The 26,755-nt window shown below is 65.1% G+C and overlaps 3 protein-coding genes across 3 annotated transcripts; 2 read left to right on the top strand and 1 right to left on the bottom strand.

Annotated features, from left to right (window-relative positions):
• Nucleotides 1-305: 305 nt before the first annotated feature.
• CHLRE_12g493200v5 (uncharacterized protein) lies at nt 306-5,487 on the bottom strand. The gene is made up of 5 exons (XM_043067952.1): nt 5,175-5,487; nt 3,940-4,138; nt 3,655-3,756; nt 3,224-3,396; nt 306-3,037 (listed from the first exon to the last, which is right to left on the bottom strand). The coding sequence occupies exons 1-5, from the start codon at nt 5,371-5,373 to the stop codon at nt 2,604-2,606; spliced, it is 1,107 nt and encodes a 368-aa protein (XP_042917955.1). The 5' UTR covers nt 5,374-5,487; the 3' UTR covers nt 306-2,603.
• Nucleotides 5,488-5,967: 480 nt separating this feature from the next.
• Nucleotides 5,968-12,093, top strand: CHLRE_12g493250v5 (uncharacterized protein). Its single transcript, XM_043067953.1, has 13 exons — nt 5,968-6,617; nt 6,762-6,878; nt 7,029-7,199; nt 7,441-7,598; nt 7,793-7,929; nt 8,255-8,408; nt 8,619-8,733; nt 8,874-9,039; nt 9,196-9,285; nt 9,468-9,688; nt 10,006-10,203; nt 10,335-10,471; nt 10,636-12,093. The coding sequence occupies exons 1-13, from the start codon at nt 6,546-6,548 to the stop codon at nt 11,060-11,062; spliced, it is 2,163 nt and encodes a 720-aa protein (XP_042917954.1). The 5' UTR covers nt 5,968-6,545; the 3' UTR covers nt 11,063-12,093.
• A 54-nt stretch (nt 12,094-12,147) lies between these two features.
• Nucleotides 12,148-26,703, top strand: CHLRE_12g493300v5 (uncharacterized protein). The gene is made up of 25 exons (XM_043067954.1): nt 12,148-12,616; nt 12,859-12,997; nt 13,163-13,298; nt 13,588-13,651; nt 13,791-13,956; nt 14,195-14,855; nt 15,054-15,188; nt 15,379-15,578; nt 15,786-15,859; nt 16,090-16,408; nt 16,641-16,744; nt 16,967-17,024; nt 17,148-17,285; nt 17,610-17,730; nt 18,136-18,239; nt 18,517-18,618; nt 18,906-19,035; nt 19,356-19,567; nt 19,896-19,955; nt 20,355-20,435; nt 20,650-20,696; nt 21,021-21,130; nt 21,397-22,411; nt 22,592-22,994; nt 23,162-26,703. The coding sequence occupies exons 1-25, from the start codon at nt 12,519-12,521 to the stop codon at nt 25,361-25,363; spliced, it is 6,879 nt and encodes a 2,292-aa protein (XP_042917953.1). The 5' UTR covers nt 12,148-12,518; the 3' UTR covers nt 25,364-26,703.
• The last annotated feature ends 52 nt before the right edge of the window (nt 26,704-26,755 follow it).

Here is a 26,755-nt window from a genome sequence, read left to right as displayed (position 1 = left end):
GGGGGAGGGCCCGCGACGCGTGGGCCAGATGCCACGCATAAAGCTCGACAGCGGCCTCCTAGCTCCTCGCCGCCATTCAAGTCAGCTCCTGCGCTTCGGCACCTCATTCCCCAACCAGGCGCAAAGGTCCAGGCGTTGACTGAATGAGTATGGCGTCAGCCGCCAGGCACATGACCCTCCGGCAGGCTCCGGCTGGTCCAAGGTCAGGCTTGCACCCCGCCCCCGGGCGCCCCTCCCCTGCCACTCCGCCCCTCCCCTGCCACCCTGCCCCAGAAGTCCCCGTACTACCAACCGCACGGCAAGTAAGAATGCGGATGTTACAGAGGGGACAGTCCCAGCACCCGAAGACGCCGAGCTATCACATGCTATCAGGGCCCAACTTGACTCCACCAACCCCGACTTTGCTGCAAACCCTCCCGCGGTCAAAGTCCGTGTGACTCCGCGCACAGTGAGTCCTAGCCAAGCCTCAACCCGCCAGAGCCCCACCGCTGTGCCTCAACGCCACAAGCCTAGGCACAGGAGTGCCGGGAATCGTCCAGGCCGCAGCACACACGCACAGCACTAACCAGGGCAAAATTGGCCTGATATCCTCAGTCACAAACGTCTGGAGACGACCCCAGAAGTCAGCTACGACGGCAAGTCCAATGCTCAGCACCCGGGCCGACGGCAGCTTCGCTCGCGCCGCCAGCCCGGCCATAACCATACGCTGCCGACCAAAGTCCAGGGCAGACATAGCAGCGAGACACACCACATCCCACAAAGGTGGCACGAGTCTCGCAGGCGGGCGCACTAACCACAACTCCTCACGAGCGAAGGCACTTAGAGCATCCTCTGGCATGAAATCCATAGCCATCCCCATGTTTTCCCGCAGTCCCAAAACCAGTGACGCCGGTCTCCATCCTGCATGCCAACCCCACACGCCCAACACGGGTCAACAGCAACGCCGCGCGCACGCTCGCTAGCATGCCGTGGAAACGCCCAGCAAGCGTTGGCAGCCACACGCCACAGTGCTTCCTTATGATGATTCTCCCATTTCAGCGACCACAAGCGGGCCAAGGTGCACACGAAGGCCCCCGCCGCAAGGGCAGCCTCCTCCCCCGACACACCCGCGTCGCACACATATTGCAAATGCTTAGCCTTCAGGGCGGCTAACTGTGCAGCCATTTGTAGCACGGTCCCCGCCTTCACCGTGTAGGCAGTGAGCAGGATGGGCGGCCCCCCGCACTGCAACCATCCATCTGTTGCACCGACTCCGCCGTAGCACTCACGATGTCGGCCGCCGGGAGCGGCAGCGTGGCGGCACGCCCCCGAGCCAGCTGGGCGGCACGCGCGGCGGCAGCCCAGCCAGCGGGGAGAAGGGCCACCGCCGCCGCAAACCGGTCGGCCGCCTCTTGAGGCGACGCCGGCCCCGGCAGGGGCGACGGCAGGCGCGCCCGCGTACTCCAGTGCAGCACCCGCCGCCACACAGCAGTCACATACATACACACGCTTCACCAAACCGGGAGCCCCACGCCCAAGGGCGTGTACATGCCTGCCGCAATTCGTTCAGGCCGTCATGCGCTGCAACCAGCTGGCCCACACACGCCAGTCCCGGCAGAGCGAACAAATCCGCGAAAGCCACTTCCCACGTGCGGCCGTCCTCACACAGCGCCGGGTTAGCCCACAACGGCACATGACTCACCCACGCGCCCGGCTCGGGCGGCGCCACAAGAGTCACCGGGGGCAACTTAGTCATGGCTTTCAGCAGACGCGCAAACGGCTTGCACGCCGGGGTGAGCGGCTTATTTAGCACACGGTCCGCGGTCCCCCGCACCAGCTAGCGCAGGGGCGTTGCCGCCGGGTGCACCTGGCGCAGCCACACCGCCGCGACCCGGGTCCACGGGGGCACGTACGGCAGCAGACCACACACACCCAACACACACCGTACCGTGAGGCCGGCTTGCCGCGCTTTCACATGCGGCACCAGCGGTAACAGGCCCGCCCCCCCACCGCAAAGGAGTAAGCGTCTGGCCGTCTGGATACACTGTCTGGGTACACTGTAGGGCAATGCCTCACTCTGTCCTCGGTTGCAGCACTCCCCCAGGATCGCCACCCACGGCCCGACCACATGTTACTCAACACGCACAGACCTCCGTGCCAGGCCCCAGGTGCTGCAAACGACCAAATCGGTATCCATGACAATTACAACCTGCGCCCCCGCACCGGCCGCACGCCTGCCTCAAGCACTACATGACCATGGTGCACAATTCGTCACCAACTGCGTTAAGCGGTTGAAGTGCTCATGCTTGTGCGCGCAGTCGCTGTGTTGCTTGTGCACGGCAAATCACAAGTGCACCGGACTGCGCTAGTCCTTATGGCGTAACCTGACACAGCATTCTGCAACCATCCTCACGTGCAACCATTGCGGACATGGGAAAGGGCAGCCTACCATTTCGAGCCCCCTGCTGTACAGTTGCGTACGGCAAATATGCTAGGCAACAAATGCAAATCAATTAGCATGGACCTGATAACCACACCACACCATGCCACACCACACCGTCCTGCCCACGATGATTGCCCACGATAATAGCCTGGGCACGCATCCAGTCGCCAGCGCTACTCGCTCAGCGCCCCCGGTCCTCGTCACCAGCTGCAGCCAGCAGCTCATGGCAGCGGTGCAGCAGCCGGACTAGCACGTGTGCGGGCACGAACGTCCCCATGCACGACTTGTGCTCCACGTTGTTGAGGCAGTACTGCACGTCGCAGTCACGAGCCCGGCCCTCCTGCCGGCTACGCTTGCCACCGCACGCCCTTGCCTGCCCGGCCAGCCCCGTGGCGCTGTCACCCGACCACGTGTCCGTCTCCACCACCAGCTCGCCGCCGGCCGCTGTAGCCGCTGCTGGTGCGCCGCTGCCGCTGCCACTCGGGCCCGCTTCTGGAGCGATGTCCCGCGGGTCGGTCCCCTTCTCGTGCCACGTGATGCCCGTGTGCATGCCGGCCAGGTACCGGTGAGGCGGGCCGAAGGTCACAGCGCCGCCGCTGCAGTTGGAGAACACCCCTGCGCATAGCCGCACACGCGTGGAAGCGCTTTGGAGGCTCAGCACAGGATGTATTCGGCAGGTCAAACCGGTAGTGGCATCCAGGACCTCATGCCGGCCCCCAACCTTATCTAGCACCTACTACCATCACGTTATGCGCGCAAGCCGTCAGGTAGCAGGTAACGCGGGCCGGCGCTGTGACCTGCCTGAGTACGAACAGATCGCCTCGTCCGCCGCCTTGCTGAGCCAGCAGACGAGACCCGGGGCGGCCAGGGGGAGACCCGACTGTTGGAAGCCCACGACGGTCTTGTCTGCCGCGAGCGGAAAGCCGATCAGCGTGACCGCTATGCCAGGCATCAGCCCTATGCCACCGTCCACCCTGTGGCGGACAGACAGGCAGCAAGCGGGCAAGGAGGCCAAGGGAGCGTGTGAGCAAGTACAACAAGCACACCCGGGTTGGCATGGGCGTGGATACCGAGTCCCGGTTGAAGATAAGACGCAACCAATATCAAGGCAGCCGCACGAGAGGCACATGCGCCTTGAGCGACGACTGGGCCCGGCTGCACAGAAAGTCCCAAACGGCAGTGCTGCTGTGCGCGTGTTCGCTTGCCCCACCAGTGGTACAGCCGAGACTCACATAAAGGGGGTAGCATTCCTCAGCACGTCAGGCAGCCCTGCTGTGCCGCCGCCGTCCAGCAGCAGCACCGTCACGTCGTGCTGCGGGAAGCTGGCGAGATGCCTGCAAACGTGCGCACGGCAATGTCGAAGTCGCGCGCAGGACCACACCAGTGCAGAGGCAGGTACATCCATCAAGCACATTAGGGGCTCGCTCGCCACCGGGCCGAAAGGTGTCCAGTAGATTGGACCCAGCGCAGTCAGGCAGTTTCAAAGAGCAAGTGGCAATATCGTTGTAAACACTTGCCTGAGCCCGTGGCCGCAGATTGCGAAGCTCTCCACGTTGATGCGCTGGCCGGCCTTGGGGTTCATGCAATGGCGCGCGGCCAGCACGAAGTTCCGGCCGTTGAAGCTGACCAGGCAACAGGAGCCGACGGTCTCGTCCGCGTCCACTAGGCGCACCACATTCGAGCAGGAAACCTCGGTGAGGAGTTGTGATGCGGCGGCTGCAATTCACAGGCAACACCAGAGCAGCAAGCAGCAGAGGCAGTGTCACTGGGGCCACGGGAGCTGGAAACAGGGACAGCACGCTTTCGTGACACGTTCTGCGACGTACGCAGCAAATGTCATCATAGAACACAACACACACACACACACACACACACTCTGACACTGACACTGACACTGACACTGACACTGACACTGACACTGACACTGACACTGACACTGACACTGACACACACACACACACACACACACACACACACACACACACACACACACACACACACTTTGTGGCTGCCCTTAGGCATATTCTGCCCTGTGGGAAAGGGAAGGTAGCTAGTGCCGGCGGGGTGCTTGTTTTGCGGTTGCTGCGGCCACGTGCCGGACTTGGACGGTACATGACTTTTTGCTAGGCGAACAAACAATGCATAGTGGCCAGCTGCCGGCTCGCAGCAGTGTTGATATAGACGGAGGTGCGGCTTCTAGGGCCAAACTGACGTCTCACAATATAGACAGAGGTGCGGCTCTTAGGGCCAAATCAGTGTCTAACCACAATAGATGGAGGTGCGGCTCCTGTGGCCAAACTGACGTCTAACGCTACGCGTAGGCTTGGGAGACATGTACTGCCAGACCCATGCGCGACAAACAAGGTGCTAATGCGCCCCTGGCACTAGCAACTACGGGTTGTCCGGATACACGATCACGTGATCTGATAAACAACTGTAAACCGTTGTCACACACACACACACACACACACACACACACACACACACACACACACACACACACACACACACACACACACACACACACACACACACACACACACACACACACACACACACACACACACACACACACACACACACACACACACACACACACACACACACACACACACACACACACACACACACACAGTGCAACATCACCAGCTCCCAGTCGCAGAACCTTCCGCGTGCTCATCCGACTGATGCCTTTGACCTACCTTGAAGTACTAGGTAGGCCCCGCAGCATACATGCATAAGAGGACCTCACCTTGCGCGTGGATAATTTGGTCCGCCCTCGCGGGTTTGAGCCCGGCTCGCTGGAGGCCGGTATGGCTGGCATCCTTCAGGTCATCTTGCGTAGCGTAGCCACCCTCCAATAGCAGGTTCAGGTCTGCGTCGGTGAACCTGCCAGCTCTTGCAGGCCCGAGCAGGCTCTCCAAAGCCGCCCGCAGGTCGACCAAAGCCATATCCTAGGACCCAACTGCGTTATTATATAGGGATTTGCAAAGTCTCTCGGACCTTTTGGGTAAGAAAAATTAGTCACGCGCTCCCTTCCCCGGCGCGACCGCTGTTCTCTGATGCTTCGGCCGCGGTTTCCGGCCATTCATGTACATAGAACGTGCAAGACGGCCCCCGGCGGGCTTCCACTTGGTACGGCGCCATCGCGTTGACCAGCATGCGGCACAGCGAGCCCGCAGAACCAAAGCTCTTTGTATTCCTAGGCCCCAGCACCCCTCCTCGCTCTCTAGCAAGTACCTGCGCGTCCCCGCACCGGGGCCTAGCATAAAATTCGCCGCCCTGCCCCAGTCAAATTGCGGGGGCACGGCAGTAACGATCCCAGTGCGGACTGCCTCCGCTGCGTGGGCATCTTGGTAGCGGAGGGGGCGGGAAAGGCCGCGTGGAGGAGGAGAGCGCAGCGCCGCCCAAGAAGCGGCGCAAGCGCGCAGGCTGAGGAGCAGGCTGGTGTCTAGGTAGCGGTCCGCGGTGGGGCTGGCAGGGCATGCGTAGCGGCATGACAAGTAGTGCGGCTGTGGACAACTGTGCTGCGTCCGGCTGCGGTTGGCTCTGCTGTGGCATCGCGACTGCTAGATAGGCACCTGGTTTGGCTATGTGCCTGTGGAAACCGACCCCGGCTATGTCCGGGCGATGAGGTTGTTCGGCCTCAGACTGTGGAGGGGCTCAGCCCCTTACGGCCCCTTTCTCCGTGACCGGGGAAGCACACCACTTTGGGGACTGCCAGCCAGTCCGCCCGAAAGCAGCCCGACGGAATCAGCTATTTACTGAGAGCCTTGGCGACACTATAGCTTATATGACTATGCTTGGGGATCCACTCATCTAACACACTGGCGAATGTTGCATACGGCCTGCATGGCGCCGGTTAGGGCCCAACCCGACTTAAGTAACGTGGGCACCCGATTCGCACATATAGGTAGGTGTTCCACACTGGGCGTCTGATTGCGAACAGTCGAGACTACTCTAACCTGTCCTTTCGCTGTTTCGGCTGGCTTGCATTTGCGTTGCTGTGTCCCGGCGTGCCCGGGCGTAGCCTGACAACCTGGCGCGCCAGGCGCTCGAGGCGCTCAAGAAACTCGACGCCCAATTAGCGGCCGAGAGCTCTGGTAGCGACTGGGAGGGGGACATGGGAGCCGATAACTCGAAATACGCCGATGGCGAGGGCGGACAGGTGGCTTATATCGCCCAGCGGACCCAGGTGAGGGCTATCGTGCGGCAAGGAAACAGGTCCTGAGCTTACGCCGGGGCGCCCATCCTTGCATTGGGCCCCGGCCCGCTCCGGGGCCTGCCTTTGCTTTCGGGGACAAGTTCAACGAACGTGTTGCGTCTCATATGTGCGTAGGTTGGGCGTGCAAAGGCCATTACAGCCAATAAGGTGCTGGGCGGTGCCACCAAGCTCGATATCAAGTTGCCACCGAAAGCTTCCCGCGCTGACGCCACGGACTATGAGTTCATCAAGGTGAGGCGCCATGCATTCGAAGAACACCATTGCAGGACCGCCGACTGTTGCGGTGCAATCTGGCGAGTGCAGTCACCTGGGCGGGGCCGTCACGCAGTGCCTTCGAGTGCGGCCGGCAAACTATCAGGTGCAACCCTCCTGTAACTGCAGAGCTCGCTGGTGAACCTGCTGCTGTTCAGCCGGCTGGACCGTATCACCGCGAACCGCATTGTGGCGGAAATGTATGCCCTGCCGGTGCAAGCGGGCGAAATCCTCATTCAGCAGGGTGACTCGGGCGATGCAGCAACCAAGCTTTTTGTTGTGCGGAGTGGCAAGTTCGAGGTGCGAGTGGCCGGGTCGCGTCATATAACGCAGTCGGGGGGGGGGGGTGCGAAGTTGGAAACACAGGTGAATTGTTTGTGTGCGTCAAAGCTGTAGCTTAGCCACAGAACATTGGCTCCTTACAGTGGCTCCAAATGCTTTACTGTTGCATGGAGCCTGTTTGCAAGCAATCCAGTGAGCTGCTGAGCCGACGCCCTCAGACGAACGCCCTTAGAGGAAATGTAATTGCTGGCTTCTGTAGGTGCTGGAGCGCCGGAAGGATGTGATGTTTAAGGTCAACACCAAGGAGCGCGGTGACGTGTTCGGCGAGATCAGTCTGATGTACGACTGCCCACGCTCCGCCACCGTGGCGGCCACAACGGACGCCAGCGTCTGGGTGCTGGAGCGCGACGTCTTCCGGTGAGGCCCCACGGAGCAGCTGGCAGTAGACCAGCGCAGCGTACTGAAATTGATGCCAGAATGCTGTTTGCACTCTTTCCTGCAAGGCAGCAGCCGCTGCTTTGGCTGTCCGCATGCTGTTTCGTCATCGTGCCTCGACGCTGGCACCTCGTGTCCGCTCAAATCCCCTCCCCACGACTTCCGCCACCCCACAGGCATTTTGTGCAGGCGTCCGTGGAAGACGAGAAGGGTCAAATCCAGCTCTTCCTGAACAGCGTGCCGCTGCTGTCCTCGCTGCGGCCAGATGAGAAGATGCTGCTGGTGGATGCGTTTCAAGAGGAGGCGTTTGTGGGTGAGTGGCACGCTTCGTTGAAATGGCGGGGATGAAGGTGCTGGGGATGGGTGGGTAGTCGGAACTGGTAAGCAAGACACAGAACTTGAAACCAGCTCACAGATTGGGAGGCGAAGGGAGATGAACGGGCCAGGCGAGGCAGCAGGATCATAGCTAACTCCTAACGGAAGCCATGCGGCCGGGACGCCGCTGCTTATGCAGTTGTGGGCCTGTGTGTGGCATCAACCAAAGAACAAAGGATGCACATGCACAAGAACGTTGCAGAACCGCAATGCCGGGTTCTGGCTGAAGAACCGGCGTACTAAGTGGATGTGTATGTGTGCAGCGGGCGCGCGTGTGATCATGGAGGGCGACGTGGGCGACAAGTTCTACATCATCAAAGAGGGCGAGGCGCAGGTGATCCAGGGCGACAGAGAGGTGAACCGACTATTCCGCTCGGACTTTTTCGGCGAGCAGGCGCTGCTGCAGGATGAGCCCCGGTGCGTGGCGGCTGGGTGGCGTGTGGGACTGCAGCGGGTAGCAGCGCGACCGGGGCGAAAAGAGGCGGCTGCTTCCTTGCGGGGCCTCGGGGGTCGCTACCGCCTGCATCGCAGTGCCCAGTAAGGGCAGGGAAGCGGCGGCTTAAGCAGTGTTTAATGGGTACGTCCCGCCAACCTGAAAGCTGCTGTGGACGCTCTTCTGGCATGCAGGAAAGCCACCGTACGCGCGCTGACGCCGCTGGTGTGCTTGACGCTAGACCGCCGCACCTTCGTGGCGGTGTTGGGGCCGCTGCAGGACATCATGGCGAAGGAGAAGAGCCCCGAGGTGAGCGCCTTTGCGGTCACAGGTTGGCGTGGGGGCATTTGGCAATTAAAAACGCCCCGATTGGCTTGCCTGGGTTGGAGGCAGCCGGCTCGAGTAAACTGCGGACATGGACGTGGGTCCTGCGCTTTCCACACGCGCAGGTGGTGAACCAGCGTATGGCCAAGTTGAAACCCCAGGGCAGCGCCGCGCACCGGCGGCCGGTTGCGGAGGTGATCATCAAGTATGATGCCGCGCGACGGTCCATTGTGTGCGATGGCCACTTGGACGAGGTGGTGGAGCTGCGCCGTGGCGGCCAGAAGATGGCGGGTGGGTGGCGCCCGCGTCGTGCTGGACAGGGGGTGGGGTTTGGGTGGGAGGGTTTAATGTGTGCCGTGACCCCTGCTGGCGGCAGGGACCAAACGGGTGCAGCGGAAGACTCTGGCTCTGACTGGCCGGTTGCTTGTTGCTTGCGTCCCACCGCAGCCGAGCTGCGTGACGCGGAAAGGAAGCTGGTGCTTGTGGAGGGCGAGCTGCTGGGCGAGGGTGCGTTCAGCCGCGTCTGCAAGGTGACAGGTGAGTCAGGCCTGAGACGAGGCCTCCAGGGGCTGCCGGGCTGGCGATCAGCAGGGGATGTTTGGCGGGCGGCTGTCGAGCGCAATGCGGTTTGCCAGCCATGGTTCGATAGCCACTGACCTGCTTTCCTGTGCCCGATGTGATCTCCAACCCCTTGCCGCAACCCGCAACTCGCCTTGCAGAGGAGACCACCGGCCGCGTGTTCGCGCTGAAGCGCATGGCCAAGTCTGCGGCGCTGCAGTGCCCGGAGCACGTGTTCTGCGAGCAGCACATCACGCGCAACATTGCGCACCCGTTCTGTCTGCGCCAGTACGCCTCGTTCCAGGATAAGGCCAACCTGTACATGCTGTTCGACCTGATGCCCGGCGGCGATCTCATGGATGTGCTGGTGGCGGAGGCCAAGGTGCGTGCGCCGGGGCAACAGCAGACCGGGAGCCGAACAGCCGGGCATTGCAACGCATGGCGGGCCGGCGACAGCATCTGCATCTTGCTCGAGTTGGGAAATGGGAATGATATGAAAACCAGTGAGGAACGTCCTACGCGTCGAATGACCGCACACATACCTATTTAAGATGACCTGCCTCTTTACTTTTGCATTTACTTTTGCTGTCGCCGCTCGCCATGAACCGCATTCTCGCATTCGCTCTGCACCACAGCATTGTGCACCGTGTCTGCCGTCTAACGATGCTCCCTGCTGGTGTACCGGTGTCGCGACCGCAGGTGATCAAGTACCCAGTGGCAGACAAGAACTCGCTGCGCAAGGGCTGCCTGGCGCCCAAGATGAAGATGTGGCAGGGCATGGAGGAGCCCATGTCCAAGTTCTACATCGCCTCCATCGTGCTGGCGCTCGAGTACCTGCACGACAACTCCATTGCCTTCCGTGACCTCAAGCCCGAGAACGTGCTCATCGACGGCCAGGTGCGCCCGGCCCCATCTGACTGAGCATATTCGCTGGCATTGCAGCTTTCCACCAGGTACTGTCCCATGCGGTGTGCGGGAGGTAGCAACCTCGTTGAACGAACGCCGTCTGCCCTCGTTTCGGTGTGCAGGGCTACGTCAAGCTGGGCGACTTCGGCTTCGCCAAGCAGGTCGACCTGGGTGGCCGCACCTACACCTTCTGTGGCACGCCCGGCTACGTTGCCCCCGAGAACGTTATGGGGAGAGGCTACAACCACTCCGTGGACTGGTGAGGGGGCCAGGGGCGAATGGGCGGAGGTCACATGACCGCGGCCGCTCGGATGGGGGCCCAGGATCAGGGCAGTTCCTCTGCAGGAACACATTGATTAGCTGCGAACTCATGACATGACAGAGCGGCACACATTCATGCCCCTTGCCATTCACTCCCAACAGGTGGACGCTGGGTGTGCTCATGTACGTGCTGCTCACGGCGCGGCAGCCGTTCACGTCGCCCAAGACGCAGGACCCCATGGAGGTCATGCGCCGCATCGTGGACGACCGCTGGCCCATCAAGTACCCGCCCTACATGTCCGACGAGGCGCGCGACCTCATCTCGCACCTGCTGGAGCGCAAGCCCGTGAAGCGCATCGGCATGCTGCAGGGCAAGGCCCGCGACATCAAGATGCACCCCTGGTTCGCGGGCTTTGACTGGGACGCGCTGGCAGCGCGCCGCATGGACCCGCCGCGCAAGCCCAAGGAGGCGGACAGCGCCAAGCGCAAGACGGAGCTGGCGGAGGCGCACCGCGCCGAGCCGCGCGAGCTGCAAACCATCTCGCCGCAGGAGGCGGCCGAGTGGGACCGCGTGTTCAAGGACTTTTAAGCGGGCCGCACCACTGCCCGCAGCGGGCAGACCGGCGCAGCAGGCGGCGCAGATGGCGCAGCATACGCCGCGGCCTCGGTTCGCGGTGGGGGCCGCGCGGATTCTTGTAGCACTGGAAGTTGCGCAGTCCACAGCTCTCTGGCCGGCCTGCGGTTTTATATGACTGGGGTGAATGGCGTGGGTACCTGCTTCATGGTAGGTGTGAATTGGGGCGGTGAAGTGCAAGACGCGAGGGCTTTCCTGCGGGTGCCGTGGGTGGACTGGAATGCCATTGCATGGGGCCATCACTGGGTGGACTTGGGAAGGCGGGGTAAGTTACACGGTCAAACCATGACTCCGCTGAACAAAGCGCAGACAATGACGATGACTTGATGAGCTGCAAGGAGCGCGCGCTTGCCCATGGTGCTGTGGGCGGGAATGCTATTGCAAGGCATCAAGGGGTTTGTTTGTGGACATCAGTTCCAGCCAGTTCTTTCATTCGTAGATTGTGTGAGTTGAGGCAACGGCTCTTGTGGACACGATGCGGATTTGCATCGTAGGGCGGCGCAAGTAATGCAGACGGTAGATGGTGCATCATAGCGGACAAGTGACAAAAATTGGACAGCGTAGTTGCTGAAGCGTAAATGTCTCTGTAAGGGATGGTTCTGGGTCCTGTCCCATGTAGAATCCGTGTCCTGATTCTCTTCTGGTGTGATGCCATGCACGTCGCACGTGTCACCTGCGCCTGTTAATGGTGTGGTGGGCCGGGTCACGAAGTCGGATGTCCACGGATGCATCTGGGAGAGGACCAGGCGAACGTCATGCCCTGCAATCGAGCTGTCTCGTTGAAGCCTACTTGAACTTGCACATCAGCAGAGGCTAATTAGGGATGCGCGAGAAACGTCCTACTAACCAGGCGAACTTTCAAATTCTCTATGAGCTCGGCCTTTCACCTGCCCCGTTGCAATTGCCCGAGGATTCTCACTTGCTGTAAGGCTTGTAATAAATGCGTGTCCCAGTGGGACCTTTTGACATGTCAGATAGTTTGCTCGATGCGGCCCTTCATCTCAGTGAAGCTCTTCCTGTCTACGGCTGGACTACCACTAATTTACATTGGCATAAGAGGTATACCAAGCTTTGAATCCACCTTATTTGAGAGCACGAGGGAAGGTTCTGCCTTAATGACCTAACCCATGGAACTTTAAATCATCTATATCTGACTGCTTATGGAAAGCGCTTAGACATCAGCTAGATCGACGACGCGAGCCCCAGAGGCACGTTTGCGTCAGGAAGCTCAGCGCCCAAAACTTCGCTTTGCGAACTCCGCCGCGTAGTAACCTGGTCTTGTCAGCGCCTGAGCAGTAAAGCTGCACACGTTGCATTATGTGGCCATTATGGCCCGGCTCAAGAGAATAACCCTTGCACACGGCGACCTTCAGACAAGTGACCTGCTGGGCTCAGGGCAGCGGGCCCGAACATGAGCTCGGGGCACGTCGCGCTGCCGCTTGGCCCTAGCAAGGCGTTCCTGAGGGACCCCCGCGCGTTGAGGCTCGGGCTCAAGTATGCCTACATCTGGTGCGTGTTGTCGGGCGCGGCGCCGCAGACGCATAAGGCAGCTTAATTCGTCACCTTGCGGAGGCTTGTCATTCAGTTACAGTCGCGACGCGAGGGCAGGGAGTGGGAGGCTGGAGCGCTGGGGGTCGTGCGTGTCGTGCGTGTCAACCTCCAGTTAAAACTGGGCAGTCCAACGGTCGTTGCTGCGCGCAGACTCTGCCCGCTCCACAACAATCACCGCCTCTGTCGCCACCACCGCGCAGGAAGACGCGCGTTGAGGCGCTGAGGCTGAAGACGCACTGCGCGCCCTCCTCCGACCGCTGCCCCGTTCACCACGTCATCCTGCGGGCCGCCGATGGAGCAGTCAACGTGTTGCGGCGGGAGCAGCTGCCGCGACTCAAAGTGAGCGGCCGCATTCCTGTGCGGGGTTGCTCCTGGACCTGAAGACAGGGGGCGCAGTGACCCAATCGTTGGGCCCGCTCCTTCCACCCTCCCAAGGCCCAACCCCCCAACTCCCGACCCCCACCTCCAGACCCATATCACGCGCACACGCCTTTTGCCCTGCAGGCCGGCTGCCTGCCCTTCGCCGAGGCGCGTGTGCGGGCCCGCTTCAAAGACATCCCGGCCCAGCTGCCGCCGCACCTGTACTTCGTGCCGCTGGACCACACCGTGTACCTGGGCGTGGACGCGCCCGACTTCGCGAGTGCGTCTGACCGGCGGGGGGCGGCGGGGAAGCTGGGGTGGGCAGGGGAAGATGAGGATGCCCAAGCCCTATTGGGGGGTGTTGGGCGCTGGGAGTGCTATGTCTTGGGGATTGGTTGGGACTCGGAGGGTGGCGGGGTGGGCTTGCGTATGAAAGGAATACGGAAGGTATGGGCATCGGAATGGCGCACTGAAGGGCGACGGCGACGGTGGCAGGCCGGCGAGGCCGCAGACGTGACTCCCTGTGCCTAATGTTGTGCACCATACTATTGCGCACCCCGCCCCCGCAGCGCTCCAATTCACGGCCCCCACGCGCGTCTACATCCTGCTGCCAACAGTCATGCGGGAGCCCCGGTGAGGCCACGGGTGTTAGGTCCAGCTCTGTATGAGCCAATACCAATAATGTATGGCGTGGCTGGGGTTAAATAACAACCAAACGCCCTCCTTCCCCGCTCCCTACAAACCAAACGCTACCTCCCATCACCCTGCCCAGTTGGCTTCGCGACCACTTTGTCAAGTTCCGGGACCCCGGCTCCGGCAACCATCTGGGCCTGCCCGCCTCCTGGCACTTCGGCAGCGGCATGGCACTGCTGCTGGCCAGCGGCATGCGCTACCAGGCCTTCGTGCGGCAGCGCTTCATGGTGTGGGAGAGCATGAAGGTGGGCGCCGGGGGAGGGCGGGGGCAAGGGCACGGGGAGGGCTGGGGCCTGCGGGCTGGGGCGGGGGACTGGGAGTCGGGGGCTGCTGCAGGAGTAGGAGTCGAGTAGGGCTGGCAGTTCAGTGGCCGCAAGGCATGAGGGCAGCGGGCGGGTGGCGTGCTGGACAACCGAGACGCGCAATCGCCCGGGTCGGAGCGGAGGGCGGTTGTGAGCATGTCTGCCCACCGCGTGTGCACAGACGTACTCGGCGGATCAGGAGCTGGTGCTGGGCGGGCCGGGTCTAGCGGAGATGGGCGACACGTGCTTCATCATCGCCGTCAGGTCCGTGGGAGCGGCGCCAGCAGCCGGAGCGGCGTCGCTGCCGCCCACCTACGCGTTCAGCCCCTTCCCGCTTGCCGGCGCGGGGGCGGGGGGCGCGCTACTCGGCCCCACCAGCGACACGCAGCTGGGTCCGGGCTTGTACGGCGGCTCCGGCACCTCCGGACACGCCAGCCGCATGTTCCCGGCCGCTGCCGGCAGCAGCGCGGCGGCGGCGGCGGGCTCGCCGCGCGTGGCGGCGGCCAGCGACGATGGCAGCGGCAATTTCCGCATCACGGGCGGCAGCCAACCGGCGATAGGGGCGGATGGCGGCCCGCCTAACCGCCCCAGCGACCCCGGAGCGGCCGGCAGCGCTACCTGGGATGACCGCCAGTCGCGGCCGTCGGCTGGGCCGCCGCCGCTCTTCTGGCGCCGGGATGGCGGCGGCGGTTGGGGGCAGGGCGTGAATGGCGGCTATGGCGGTGGCGGCGGCGGTGGCGGCGGTGCCGGCGCGCAGGATGCGGCGGCGTGGCTGCTGCAGCGCTTCATCAAGGTGGTCAAGCGCGACCGCGTGCAGGACCTCCGCGTGCTGCTGGAGTCGGGTGAGTGGCAGGCAGGGGCGGGGCAGGCAGGCGAGTAGGCAGGTGGGGGCTTGGCGGTGTTCGGAAGGCGGCGAAGGGGCGCACGTCACTAGTTGTCCAACTGCGGTCCAAACGGAGGAGCCATTCGCATGCATGAACAACCCCTGCTCGCCCGCGCGGTGCTACGCCGCCCAACCCGCATTCCCTCTCCCGCTGCAGAGCCGTGGCAGCGCTACTGCATGTCGCCCGAGGAGGTGTCTTTCTTGCCGCCGGGCGAGCGCTGGCCCTGCACGGTGGACCTGGCGGTGGCCAACATGAGTGTGCCGCTGCTGGTGGAGCTGGTGGACAGGGCGGGTGGGTGGCGCGCTGGGGACTGGGGAGGGGAGGGCAGGGGATCTGGGGGTTGGGCGGGTGGGTGCGGGGTGTATGGGGGTGGCGGGTGGGGTTGTCGCTTCCTAGTTACCAGGACGAAGGCGTGCGTCTCCCAGGATTTCACGCCCCGTCTCTTCCTCCTCCTCCGCTTCCGCTCCCTCCCCGCTCCCAGGCTGCCACCTGAACTACCGCTCGCTCAAGCTGCTGGCGGCGCAGTGGGACCGCCTGCCCGACCACTCCCCGGGCGGCGGCGAGGGGCTGCTGCTGCGCTACCTGGTGCGGGCGCCCAACCCGCTGTCCGTCATCGGCGCCTGCCTGCTGGCCATGCGCGGGGAGCTCAACAGCGGCCGCAACCACAGCACCGCGCTGCAGGTGCGGTGCGGTGTGGCTGCGGCAAGGGGGCCGGGAGTGGGGCCGGGAGAGCGTGTATGTCACCAAATGTGTGTGGCTTGGTGCATCCTGCATGCGGGCCTCCTGGTGTTAGCTACGGCACGTAAAGAAAGCTGTTGTCGCTGACGCCCCCGGAGCACGCCACTTGCCACCCCTAACCACCCCTCCCCGCACCTCCTCACTCCCCAGGGCGCCGTGTCGCGCTTCAAGGCGGTGCAGCTGGAGCTGTTGGCGCAGCTGCACGACTCCTACTACCGCACCAGGTGGGGGGCCTGGGCGGGGGCACGTGAGGATGAGGGGTCCCCGGATCAGGAGTGGAAGGGAAGGGGCTTGGATTGTATGGCAATGTGCCTGGTCCTGTCGGCTCGTGCCCTGCATAGGGTGTGCGCGAACCCGGCAGCCCTTCTCCCGCCCTTGCCCGTCCCCTCCCTGGCTCACCCGCTCTTGCCTGGCCCCTCCCCGGCTCACCCGCTCCCCCTCCTCCTCTTCGCAGCGAGGAGGCGCGGCAGGACGCGGGTCTGCCGCTGCTGGAGGACATCCTGGAGAACCCCGCCGCCATCGCCCGGCCCCAAGCCGCGGCGGCGGGACTGCTGGCAGCCGCCGCCGCGGCGGCAGTGCCCAACGCCATCGGCGGCCCCGCCGGCGGCCCCGCGGCAGGGACCGCGGCTGGGGGCGGCGCAGGCGCGGGCGCGGGCGCGGCTGCGGCTGCGGCGGCTGCCGGCGCCGCGCCGCCTGCTCCGCTGGTCCTGAGTGACTACTCGCCGCTGCGGCTGGCGTTCCGGGACTACGACACCCAGTTCATGAGCGCACAGGTGCATGGGGAGGCGCGGGACGGCGTGGTGCTTCTCGTGCTTCTCGTCGGCAGTTTGCAGTGTGGTGCCTTGTCTGTGGTTGGCAACGAGCAGCGACCAACTACCTTCCGCTTTTTTATCATACCGTACATGGCGGACGCACACACGCACGCGCGCGCACACACATTCCTGCGTGTTTCTTCCCTTGTGCCCTCTGACACACACGCACGCAAACACGCCCGCCCGCCCGCAGCTGGTTGAGGGCTACACGCGGCGGCGCTGGCTGGGCCCCGAGTACAGCCAGCTGACGGCGCTGGACGGCCACAACCGCCTCAGCGGCCTGGACCCGCTGTTCGTGTGAGCGACGGACTGACTGTGTGTGACTTCGTGTGCGTGTGTGTGTGCGTGTGTGTGTGTATACGGTATTATGTGTATGTGTGTATATGTGTGTGTGCCCTTATGGCGTGCCTTGTTCCTCGCTGTGTGTGTGCCGAGGCGGCGCGCTGTCGCCAGGTGTGCTGACGTGTGACGTGCCTGATCGACTGGCCTCGCCCCTTCTTGCTGCTGCTTCCTCTGCAGCTACACGATTGTGGAGAACCTGGGCTTCGTTGGCGACGCCGGCCACTCCTCCATGCAGGTGCGGCCGCCGCCGTGTCGGCCTGTGCCTGTGCTGCCGCCTGCATGCGCCCAGCACGCCGCGTGCAGTTCCCCAGCACGCACATGCCCACATCTCCCTCTCCCCCTCCCTCTCCCGCTCCAGGCCACCATGCGGCTGTGGCACCTGGTGACGCTCACCAGCCCCGCCTTCTTCCGCTCGCCACGCGGCCGCTGGGCCGTCAAGTTCATGTCCACCTTCGCCTTCCTGGGCATGTACATGGCGGTGCTGTCCAGCTACCAGGTGGGGCGGGGGGATAAGGGGGGGGGTTGTAGATACCAGCCCCAACTGGGGGGGGGGAGAAGGGGGTTGTGTGGTTTACTCCAAACCCAACTGACCGTGGGGGTTCGCTGTTCATAGAGAGCGTGGGGGTGGGGTTGTGTGTGTGCGTGTTTGTGTGTGTTTGTGGGGTAGTGTGTGGGGTGTGAAAGGGACGGGCCATGGGTGCCTTCACCGTTTCCAGCATGCAGGCATCGGCATGACGACGCATTTTTGCAGGGATCGCAAGGTGCCAAATGCACTTGTAGCACTTGTAGACAAACTTGTTCGCGCACGCATCCCCATCAGGACATCCGCGCGCCCGACGGCGGCCCCTGGCGCGCGCTGCACTGCGCCTTCGTGGTGTTTGCGGCGGGCAACGTGCTGGAGGGGCTGGAGGTGATGGCCATGAGGTACCGCAACAGCGCGGGTGAGAGAGGCGCGGGCACGTGGGTTGGCGTGTTTGTGTGCGGTGTGTGTGCGGAGCATGTTTGGGGGTTGCGAGGACCAAACCCAGAGCAAGCGGGGGGAGGGCAGCTTGCCTGGCCAGTCTTGGACGTCAGTCATCAAGGCGACAGAGGCAAGCGGGGGCAAGGGATGGAGGATGTGCAGAGCAGTGAAGGGCGGGGCAGGGCACCGTAGGGCTGCAGACAGGAGTGGGGGAGGGGCGGTTCGAGTATGCGCGATGGGCAGGCGGCTGCGGCGGCTGCGGTGGCAGAGCGCGCGTACTGGGCTGGGGTTGCCTGCTTCCTCACCAGCCCAACATTCACGACCACCCACCCCCTCGCCCACCATCCACCCACCCACCTTCCCTCCCACCAACCCACGCCTGCAGGCCGCTACTTCACGTCTGCTCCGGGCGAGGTGGTGGGCTGGCTGGTGGACGCCGGCATCATTGCCTCGGTGCTGCCCTGCCTCATCACCGCGTACATGGACCAGGTCAGCCAGGCGGCAGCAGGCGGCAGGCGGCGTAGGGCCTGGCTAGGGGGGGAGGGGCGGGGGCAGGGCAGACGGTAGAGCCCGGGTTTGGCAGGAGAGGGTAGGAGGGAGCCGCAAGGAAGTGCGGGGTGGGGTAGGGCGGGAGAGACCCCACACCACACCGTGTGCAGCCGGCGTCTCCATCACCTGGCCATATTCCCGGATCGCTGCAGTCCTGGCGGCCGTACGCTTAACAACCACCGCTGCTGCCGTTCCCCCACTTGCCCCGCCCCCCCAGGGCCACGCCGCCAGCCACTTCAGCAAGGACCAGTGGACCATGTTGCGAATGGCGCAGGCCACACTCGCCATCTTCGTGTGGGTGCGCAGCCTACTGGTCATGGTGAGAGTGGGTGCAGGGCCGGTGTGGGCTGGTGTGGGCGAGTGTGGGCGACTGGGCGCTCCACCTCATCCACCTGGCCATACACACACACACACGGTCACGAGCCAGCCTTCCACGCCATGGTGTGCATCTAGGAAGCCCCTTCCATGTACGGTCGCAGATGATGCCAGCACGCACGCACACATCGTAACCCGCCGCTGGTTCCCGCTCTCCCCCCCCTCCCCACACATACCTTCCTCGTTTTTCCCAACACACATCCTCATACACACCCTGCACCCTGCCTGCAGGTGCCTCTGTACCGCAAGCTGGGTCCGCTCATCCGCACCATGAACCGCATGGCCGGCGAGATCCTGGCCTTCGTGCCCCTCTACGTCAGCGTCACGCTGGGCTTCGCGGCCGCGTTCCACACCTCCGTGGGTGAGCGCGGGGAGGGAGGGCGGCAGGCAGGCAGGGCAGGCAGGCAGCCAGGCAACAGGAGGGAGCACGCAGGGTGGGAGCAGGAGGGAGGGACACACGAGGGAGTAAGCAGGAGATGCCGGGATCGTGGAAGTGGAGGCGCCGATGAGACAGGCAGCGGGCCGTGTGACGCGGGCGGCGACACGTTGCCGCATCTCGGCATCTGCCACCCCTCCCTCCTACACGCACGCTCTCCCCCTCACGCTTCTGGTTACTAACACACATCGCACCCACCCACCCACCCAACCTCCCGCCCTCCCGCCCGCCCGGCCCCACCCCAGGCACCGACGTGCCCGCCTACGACTCCTGGACGTCGGCGGTGCGCACGCTGTTCTCCGCCAGCCTGGGCACCTTCTCCTACGACGACCTGGAGGGGCTGGACGAGCGCGCGCGGGTGTACGCGCAGCTGCTGCTGTCCACCTACCTGGTGCTGGCCGCCATCCTGCTCACCAACCTGCTCATCGCCATCATCAGCTACAAGTACAGGCCGGAGGTGCGGGAGGGAGGGAGGGAGGGCGGAGTGGAGGAGAGGGGCGGGAGGGGAGGGGCGGGGAGCGGAGGGAGGGAGGGGGAGGGGGCGGAGTGGAGCGGGGTGGAGCGGAGTGGAGAGGAGTGGAGGGATCATGGCAACCCCATTGGTCCGAGACGGGTCTGGAGGGAGCAGAAGGTTGGGGCGCAGCACAGTGCGCTCGTGGGTGGTGTTCCAAGCCACCCGCCCAAAGCTCATGGACTTAGTTGCTCGTTGGGCTCGGGAACGCAAATCCCCACCGCCTGGCCCCTCCCCCGCTCACCCGCTCACCCGCATGTGTCTGGTCCCGCAGGAGGTGCGGGCGGAGAGTGTATTCGACTTGGCGGAGATGGTGGACAGGTACCGCTTCCAGGTGAGGGCGGCGGGGAGGGCGCGAGGGCATCATGGGAGCGGGCATGACGGGAGCGGTCATGATGGGAGCGGGCATCATGGGAGTGGGCATGCACGCCTGCGGCCAGGGGTGGCGCAGCGGCGTGCGTGTTGCAAGCAGCCCGGACTCGGGCTGGGGCTCCTGCATGTGCACACGCACACCCACGCGTTTTCCTTGTGCTCTTTAACACTGGGCAGGCTTTCGTTTCGTTTTATACGTGCGCGTTGTCCGTGGCCGCGCCCGCCGGCCTCCAACCCGCGCCGCGCCCCTGCTACACCCGTGCCGCGCCGTGGCCTCAACCCCATCCCCCTCCGCCCCCACCCACCCACCCACCCACCCCCGCTGCCGTGCCCCTGCTGCCGCGCCCCCTGCTGCCTGCAGGTCAAGCACAACCTGATCTGCAGCCCCTTCAACCTGCTGCTGCTGATCTTCACGTGGCTGCCCGCGTCGCCCATGCCCAAGGTGCGATGGCGTACAGTGCGGGCAATGCGGGCGGGGGGGGGGCGGGCGGGGGGGGGGGGCGGGCGGGGGGCGGGGGGCCAGCGCCATGTGGGGGGCATACTGGTACCCTGTGTCTTCAGGGGTTGCAGGGGTTTGGGAGGCGTCGGCTGCAATCTGTAATGCTCAGCCGATGTGTAAACCGTCTGGGCCACCCTTCGTCCCCTCCCTTGCGCAGCTGCCGCCGTACGTGTGGGTCAAGTACGGCCTGACGCCGCTGGACGGGTGAGCGCCGGGGCAGCATGGCGGCATGGCAGCACTCGCGGGGCTCACCAACGTGACTCGACAGTGCCATAGGCGCCCCCAAAGCACTGCCGTATGGCGCTGGGAGGGGAGGGGAAGGTAGAGGGCGGGGCCCTGACGCTTCGCCCGACATACCGTGTGTGAGGCTGCACGGGTTCACGGGTGCGCGCCCCAAATACTATGTATGGAGGAATGCCGCGTGTGGCGAGGCACGTGTCGGCTACCCCTCGCCTCTTCCCTGCACTACTCACTCGCCCTGCCGCCGGCCGCCCTGTCCGTGCCCGTGCCCCCGCCCTCCCCTTGTAGGCTCACGTTCGCCACGCCCGGCTACCCCACCACGCCGGGAGGGAGGGACGAGATCCCGCACCTGTGCTACCTGCTCACGCTCTTCCCCCTCATCATTGTCACAGCCAATGGTAAGAGCGCCCCCTGCGCGTGTGCGCGCGCTCAATGGGCTTGCGCTCGCGGTGCAGTCCCGGCCGTGCGCACTGAATGCAGGTGGTGGTGTGTCGCCTCCGCGTCCGCCCAGCCATGAAGCTCCTGGCAGGCTCCGCATCCCCACATGCTATCCTGCACCTCCTGTCCCTCATGCCCCTCATGCCCATATGCCGGCCCTGCCCCACCCCCTACTTCGCTTGACCTGCTTGCAACCGGCCCCTGCCCCACCCCGCACCCCGCGCAGTGCTGTACTTTGTGCACGCGCCCTACGCCGTCATGTACTGGGCCTTCACCGGCCACAAGAAGCTGCTGCGGGAGCTGCTGGGCACACACCCCTCCCACTCCGGCAGCGGCGGCCCCAGCAGCGGCACCGCAGCCGACGCCGCCGCCGCCAGCGGCCACAGCACTACGCGCCCGGGCGCCAGCGGCCCGTCCCGCTTCATGCCGCCCTTGGGTGGCAACTCTGGCGTGTTCAATCTTGGGCGTGCAAGCCCCACGACGTCCGGCGCGGGGCAGAAGCCGGAGCCGGCGCGGCCGTCGACAGACTGGTTCTCGGGCCCTGCGGCGGCTGGGTCCGAAGGTGGGCTGGGTGGTGGCGCCGTCGGTGGTGGTTCCGGCGGTGGCGGGAAGGAGGTGTTAAAGCTGTCGGCTGTGGCGGCGAGCGCCATCGCGGCGGCGGCGGCGGCGGGGCCGGCGTCTTCGGACGGCAGCGGCAGCGGGGGCGGAGCCGACGGCGGCGGAGGCATGCGTGGCAGCGGCAGTGGCCACGGCGGCGGGAACGGCACCGCCGCCAATGTGGCGGGCGCCAGTTGGGTGCGGCGGCAGCAGATGCAGCAGCAGGTGCAGCAGCAGCAGCAATACGGGATACTCGGTGCGCCGGTGGTGCGAAACAGTGAGGAGACTGCCGCCGCCGGCTCCGATGGCCGTCAATCGCTGGAGGACCCCTTCCACAGGCTGCAGCAGCTACAGCCGCCTCGGCAGCAGCAGCAGCAGCAGCCGCCAAGGGCGGGGCCGGGGCCGATTGCCGAGAAGGTTGAGGGCGACAGCGGCGCGAGCCACGCGGGCGCTCCTCTCAAGGGAGCCTCCTACACCACACTGCCCTTGTCGCCGCTCGGCCGGTCCCCCAAGGGCGCCGAAGCGGGGGCGGGAGCAGGAGGTGCGGGCGGCGGAGGAGGTGGAGGCGGTCCCGGCGGCTGGGGCGGCAACATCAGCAACCTACGCTCCAAGTCCATGCGCTCCATGCACGCCTACGCGTTGGGGTGAGTGGCGGCGGGTGCGGTGCAGCAGGACCGGGCTCGTGCGGGCAGGGCTTTGCGTACGGTACGGCTGGCCTGGGCTGGGCAGGGCAGGGTCCCCTCCTGACGCCCCTGCTACCCCTTGCGACCCCTACCATCCCATGCTCCTGAAGGGCCCGTACTTGTTGTGTCGTGCAAACGCAGGAGCCGCAGCGTCGGCAGCGGCAGCGGGAGGAGCCTGTCGGCGCACGTGGACGAGGCCAACCTGTACGACGACCTCACGTACGACAACGCCGCCGTACAGCCGCCGTACATGATGCTGATGCAGCTGGTCACATTTTCTGGCCTGCGCGACGCGGCGGTGGCGGCGCTGCGCACGGGCGTGCTGCTGCTGGTGGGCACGCTGCTGTACGTGCTGGTGATGGGGCTGCTGGGCGGCACGCTGGGGTGCTGTCTGGTGGTGTGGGTGGGGTCGGTGGGCGTCAGCGTCTACCGCGTCGTGGCGGGCGCCTGGCGCGGCGCATTCGGCGACCTGGGCGGCGGCGACGGCGGCAGCTGCCTGTGCGGCTATGACGGAGACGTGGGCGTCGGCGGCGTACGGCGCAGGGTAAGCACTGAGCAGGAAGGGTCGCAACGGCAGCTGTTGCCACGTGCTGTTGTCGCGTACGGTTGCCGCAGCCCAGTCAAACGCATGTCCAGTCATCAAGCGCACACTATCTGGACACACGAAGGTGACTGTACGCATGCCGGCTCAATCCCTCCCACACGCCACAGGACGGTGACCTGGGCGGCGGCGGCGCGTTCGGCCCCGGCAAGGGCGGCAGCACCCGCATCGCCAGCCTGGCCCGCGCCGCGCGGCTGCGCTCCTCCCAAAGCACCTACCTCACCAAGTCCCAGGTCGAGTCGGCGGTGCGGAGCGTGTACGCGGCTGCCAACGTCCTGTCCATGTGGACGGCGGGCGGAGGAGGAGGGGGAGGCGGCGGCAGCGTGGGCGGTGGGGGCGGCGGCGGCGGCGCGAGCGCAGGCGCGGCGCTGTGGGCGGCGGCGTCCACCAAGGCGCGGCGCGCGATCTCGGCGCGTGCGGGTGTGGGGCTCCGCGGCGGCGGCGGCGGCCCGGGCACGGCGGCGGCTGGCATCATGTCCAGTGTGTTCAGCATCAAGCAGCGCTACCCGCAGCACGGCTCGCCGGCCGCCAGCGGCAGCGCCCAGAACTCGCCCGTGCACCCCAGCGGCCGGGGCTACGGCGGCGGCGGCGGCGGCGGCGGCGGCGCAATGTCCGTCCGCTGGCAGTCGCAGCCGTTGCCGTCGGCCCTGCAGCGGCAGCTGCAGCAGCCGTCGCAGGAGTGGTCGCGGCGGAGCATGATGGAGCTGGACGAAACAGGTCCCGCTGCTGAAGCATCATCGCCGCCAGCTTCTCAGCAACATCAACGACAACAGCGACAGCAGCAGCCGCAGCAGCAACCGCAGCAGCAGCCGCAGCAGGTGCCGCAGCAGGTGCAGCTGCCGGCGCTGCAACCAGCGGACGGCCCGCTTTCGCCGGTGGGCAGCATGGAGCGCCCGTCGCCGCCGTCGCTGTTCGGCATGGTGCGCCGGGCCGCGGCCGTGGACGCCGGCGCCAGCCTCGTGGATGTGGAAAGCATCTACCCGGGGCCGGGCTTCACTGGCGGCGTCAGCAGCACAGCAGGCAACGCAGCGGCTCCGGAGCTAGCAGCGCCTTCGCAGCCAGCCGGGCTGACGCTGCCACCGGCGGCGGTGGCGGAGGCGGCGCTGTACCTGACCTCGCCAACGAGCTCAGTGGGACTCACCGACGACGCCCGGTCGGTGAGGCAAGCGACGGCGGAGCGGTCGGGTGCTGGCGCGCTGGCGGCGGCGAGCGGCAGCGCTGCCAGCGCTCGGCCGCTGCCGCTGTCACCTATCGCAACGGGCATTAGCGTCAGCGTGGCAGAGGCGGTTGGGGCCGCGCCGCTCCTTCCGCAGCCATTGGCTCAGCCTGGCCGCAGCGAGGCGGCAATGGCACGTCACTTGCGACTGTACGACGCCGCCGCCACTGGCGCGGCGGGTGCGGAAGCCGCCGCCATGTCGCTGGAGGAGCTGGAGCGGGAGGTGCACGGCGGCGGCCTGGGGGTGGCAGGGGGTGCTGCTTCGCAGGCGGCGACTCAGGTGCCCTCGCGGCAGTCGACTGACGCGGGCCTGGCACCGGGTGGAGAGGTGCTGCGCCTCCCGTCCTCCATGTTCCCGCCCCCGATTGTGCCGCAACCGCCGCAGCCGCCCGCTGCGGCGTCGGCGGCGCCTGCGGTGCCGCCTTCTTCCTCCCGGTTAGTGCCCATGCTGCGCAACACCTCGGGCCGGCGGCTGGCGGTGCCGTCGCGGCCATCGCTGGCGGATGGCGTCGCCGCCTCGCTGGGCGGCGGCGCTGAGGGCGGGGCGGTGCAGCTGCCGCCCCTGCCTGAGATGCAGCCAATTTCCATGGCTGTGGCCTCCGTGTGTGAGCCCGAGCGCCTCAGCCGCATGTCCAGCACTGGCAGCTCGAACTTGCCCTGGCTCATGGCGACGGGCACCAACGTCGCGCCCGCCACGCCGTCAGTTGCCGGCGGCGGCGCGGCGGCGCTGCCTTATGGCGGCGTGGGCGTGCTCGCCAGCGCCAACGCCAGTGTCGGCAGCGTCTCGCTCACCACCACCGGCGGCCTGTTGTTGCCGCTGATGGGGTCCAAGGGCGCGAACCTGCCCGGCTTCATCTCCACAATGGCCAGCGGCGCGATGCCCTTTGGCGGCGGCGGGCACGGAAACACGCCGTCGCCGGCAGCTGTGTCGGACCAGCTGTCGGTGCTGCAGGCGCAGGTGAGCGCGCTGAGCGGGCTGGTGCAGCGGCTGGTCGAGCAGCCGCCCTCGCGCAGCGGTAGCCTGGCCAGCGCGAGTCCCGGCGATGGCGCAACGCCACGGCAGCTGAGCGGGGGCGTGGACGGCAACGGCATTTGAGCACCATGATGTGCACACCAGGATGACTAGCAGCGGCCCCGGGCAGCGTGAGCGTGAGCTGCGGGTGTTGTGGCAGGGGGTGTGTGGCGGACTGGATTCCTTGGTGAGGGTGCTTGGGACGTGTGGGTATGAATGCGTGGAGGATGTGTGCGTGTGTACGCTCGTGTGAGGGCGGCACGGACTATTAGGGGGGATGAGGAAGCTGCCGCTGGCAGCGTCTGGAAGGCGCGGCGTTGAGGCGGAGGGCTGTGGGAACACACCGAACACTTGCTTGCTCACACTTTTGTGATGAGGACATCTGTCAAGTCTGGAACTACTATGGCATTTTATGAACCCAGCCACTGGGGTCAGAATTGGGTCGCTCAATCGCAAGTCAGCAGGCTGGAGTGTTGTGGCGTAATGAACTTCATACCTTCTCATCTTGATTGCTCGCGGCGCACGGGCGTTCGCCCCTGTGGCTACGAGTGCTGTGAGACCGAGACAGCGAGACGGGAGTGTGTTTTTGGTTGAGGCGACTGAGCGTGACAGACTTCGCGTGATGTGCAAACTGATGCGTGATCACCTGGGGGCCTTGGCTGTCCTTCGCAATCCGTGTATTCCGAGCCAAGCATTGATCTTTGTCACTGGCCGCGACATCGAAAGCTTGTCATTCAATCCGCGACATTAGTGTGCATGCGGAATTTGCATGTGTTGTGGGCCGCACGTAGCACGGGACTGTGACTGTGATGCGGTTGTGGGGGTGATGTGGGATGGAGCACGTCGCTGCTGCACCCACATGCAATCGAGTGCTGGGTATGTAAGCTCAGTGTGAATTTATGTTTTATACTGCTTCACTCTATCACGTATTTGCTCGCTGCACAAGAGAGGGTCACAAAGAAAGTGCAACGTCGGCTTTGTTGCTCTTGCACTGCATGAGGGGGGGGGTTAGTGTGGGGCGTTCCGCAGAGTGCTCGCCCGTGCCAGCGTGCCTTGTGACGGGTAGAGGGGCCAGGAGCGCCGGCGCGAAGGTGTGCGCGGGGCCTCGCCAGCCTTCCGAGGCCGGTGTGTGTGTGGCTTGCCTCACCATGCGGTTGCCCGCGGCAGCAGCCGCAGGGTCCGCCGCGGTCAGTGCCTCGCGCCTATGTCCTGGGCTGATGTATCGGGCTGCATCCCGTGTCTGACTGTGATTTGTGTAACATGTCGGAAAGAATTGACTTGCAGCGGCTTGTGGGGGTTGGGGTGACGCGCCCTGCCGGCTGTGGGAAAGAGGATAGCGTGCGCATGCTCCTTCTACGTTGCTCAAGTCTCTGCACACGACAACAGGGAGCATCCCTTGCATGCCTGACATATTCCGGTCTCCACGACTCCACCAGCCCTCGTGAAGGCAGCTTGGCCTTCAATGCAGCACCAGAC

Source organism: Chlamydomonas reinhardtii, chromosome 12 (genome assembly GCF_000002595.2).
Source record: "Chlamydomonas reinhardtii strain CC-503 cw92 mt+ chromosome 12, whole genome shotgun sequence".
Taxonomy (NCBI): Eukaryota; Viridiplantae; Chlorophyta; class Chlorophyceae; order Chlamydomonadales; family Chlamydomonadaceae; genus Chlamydomonas; species Chlamydomonas reinhardtii.
Note: the sequence above shows the minus strand (reverse complement) of the source record. Positions and strands in the feature narration are given on the sequence as shown.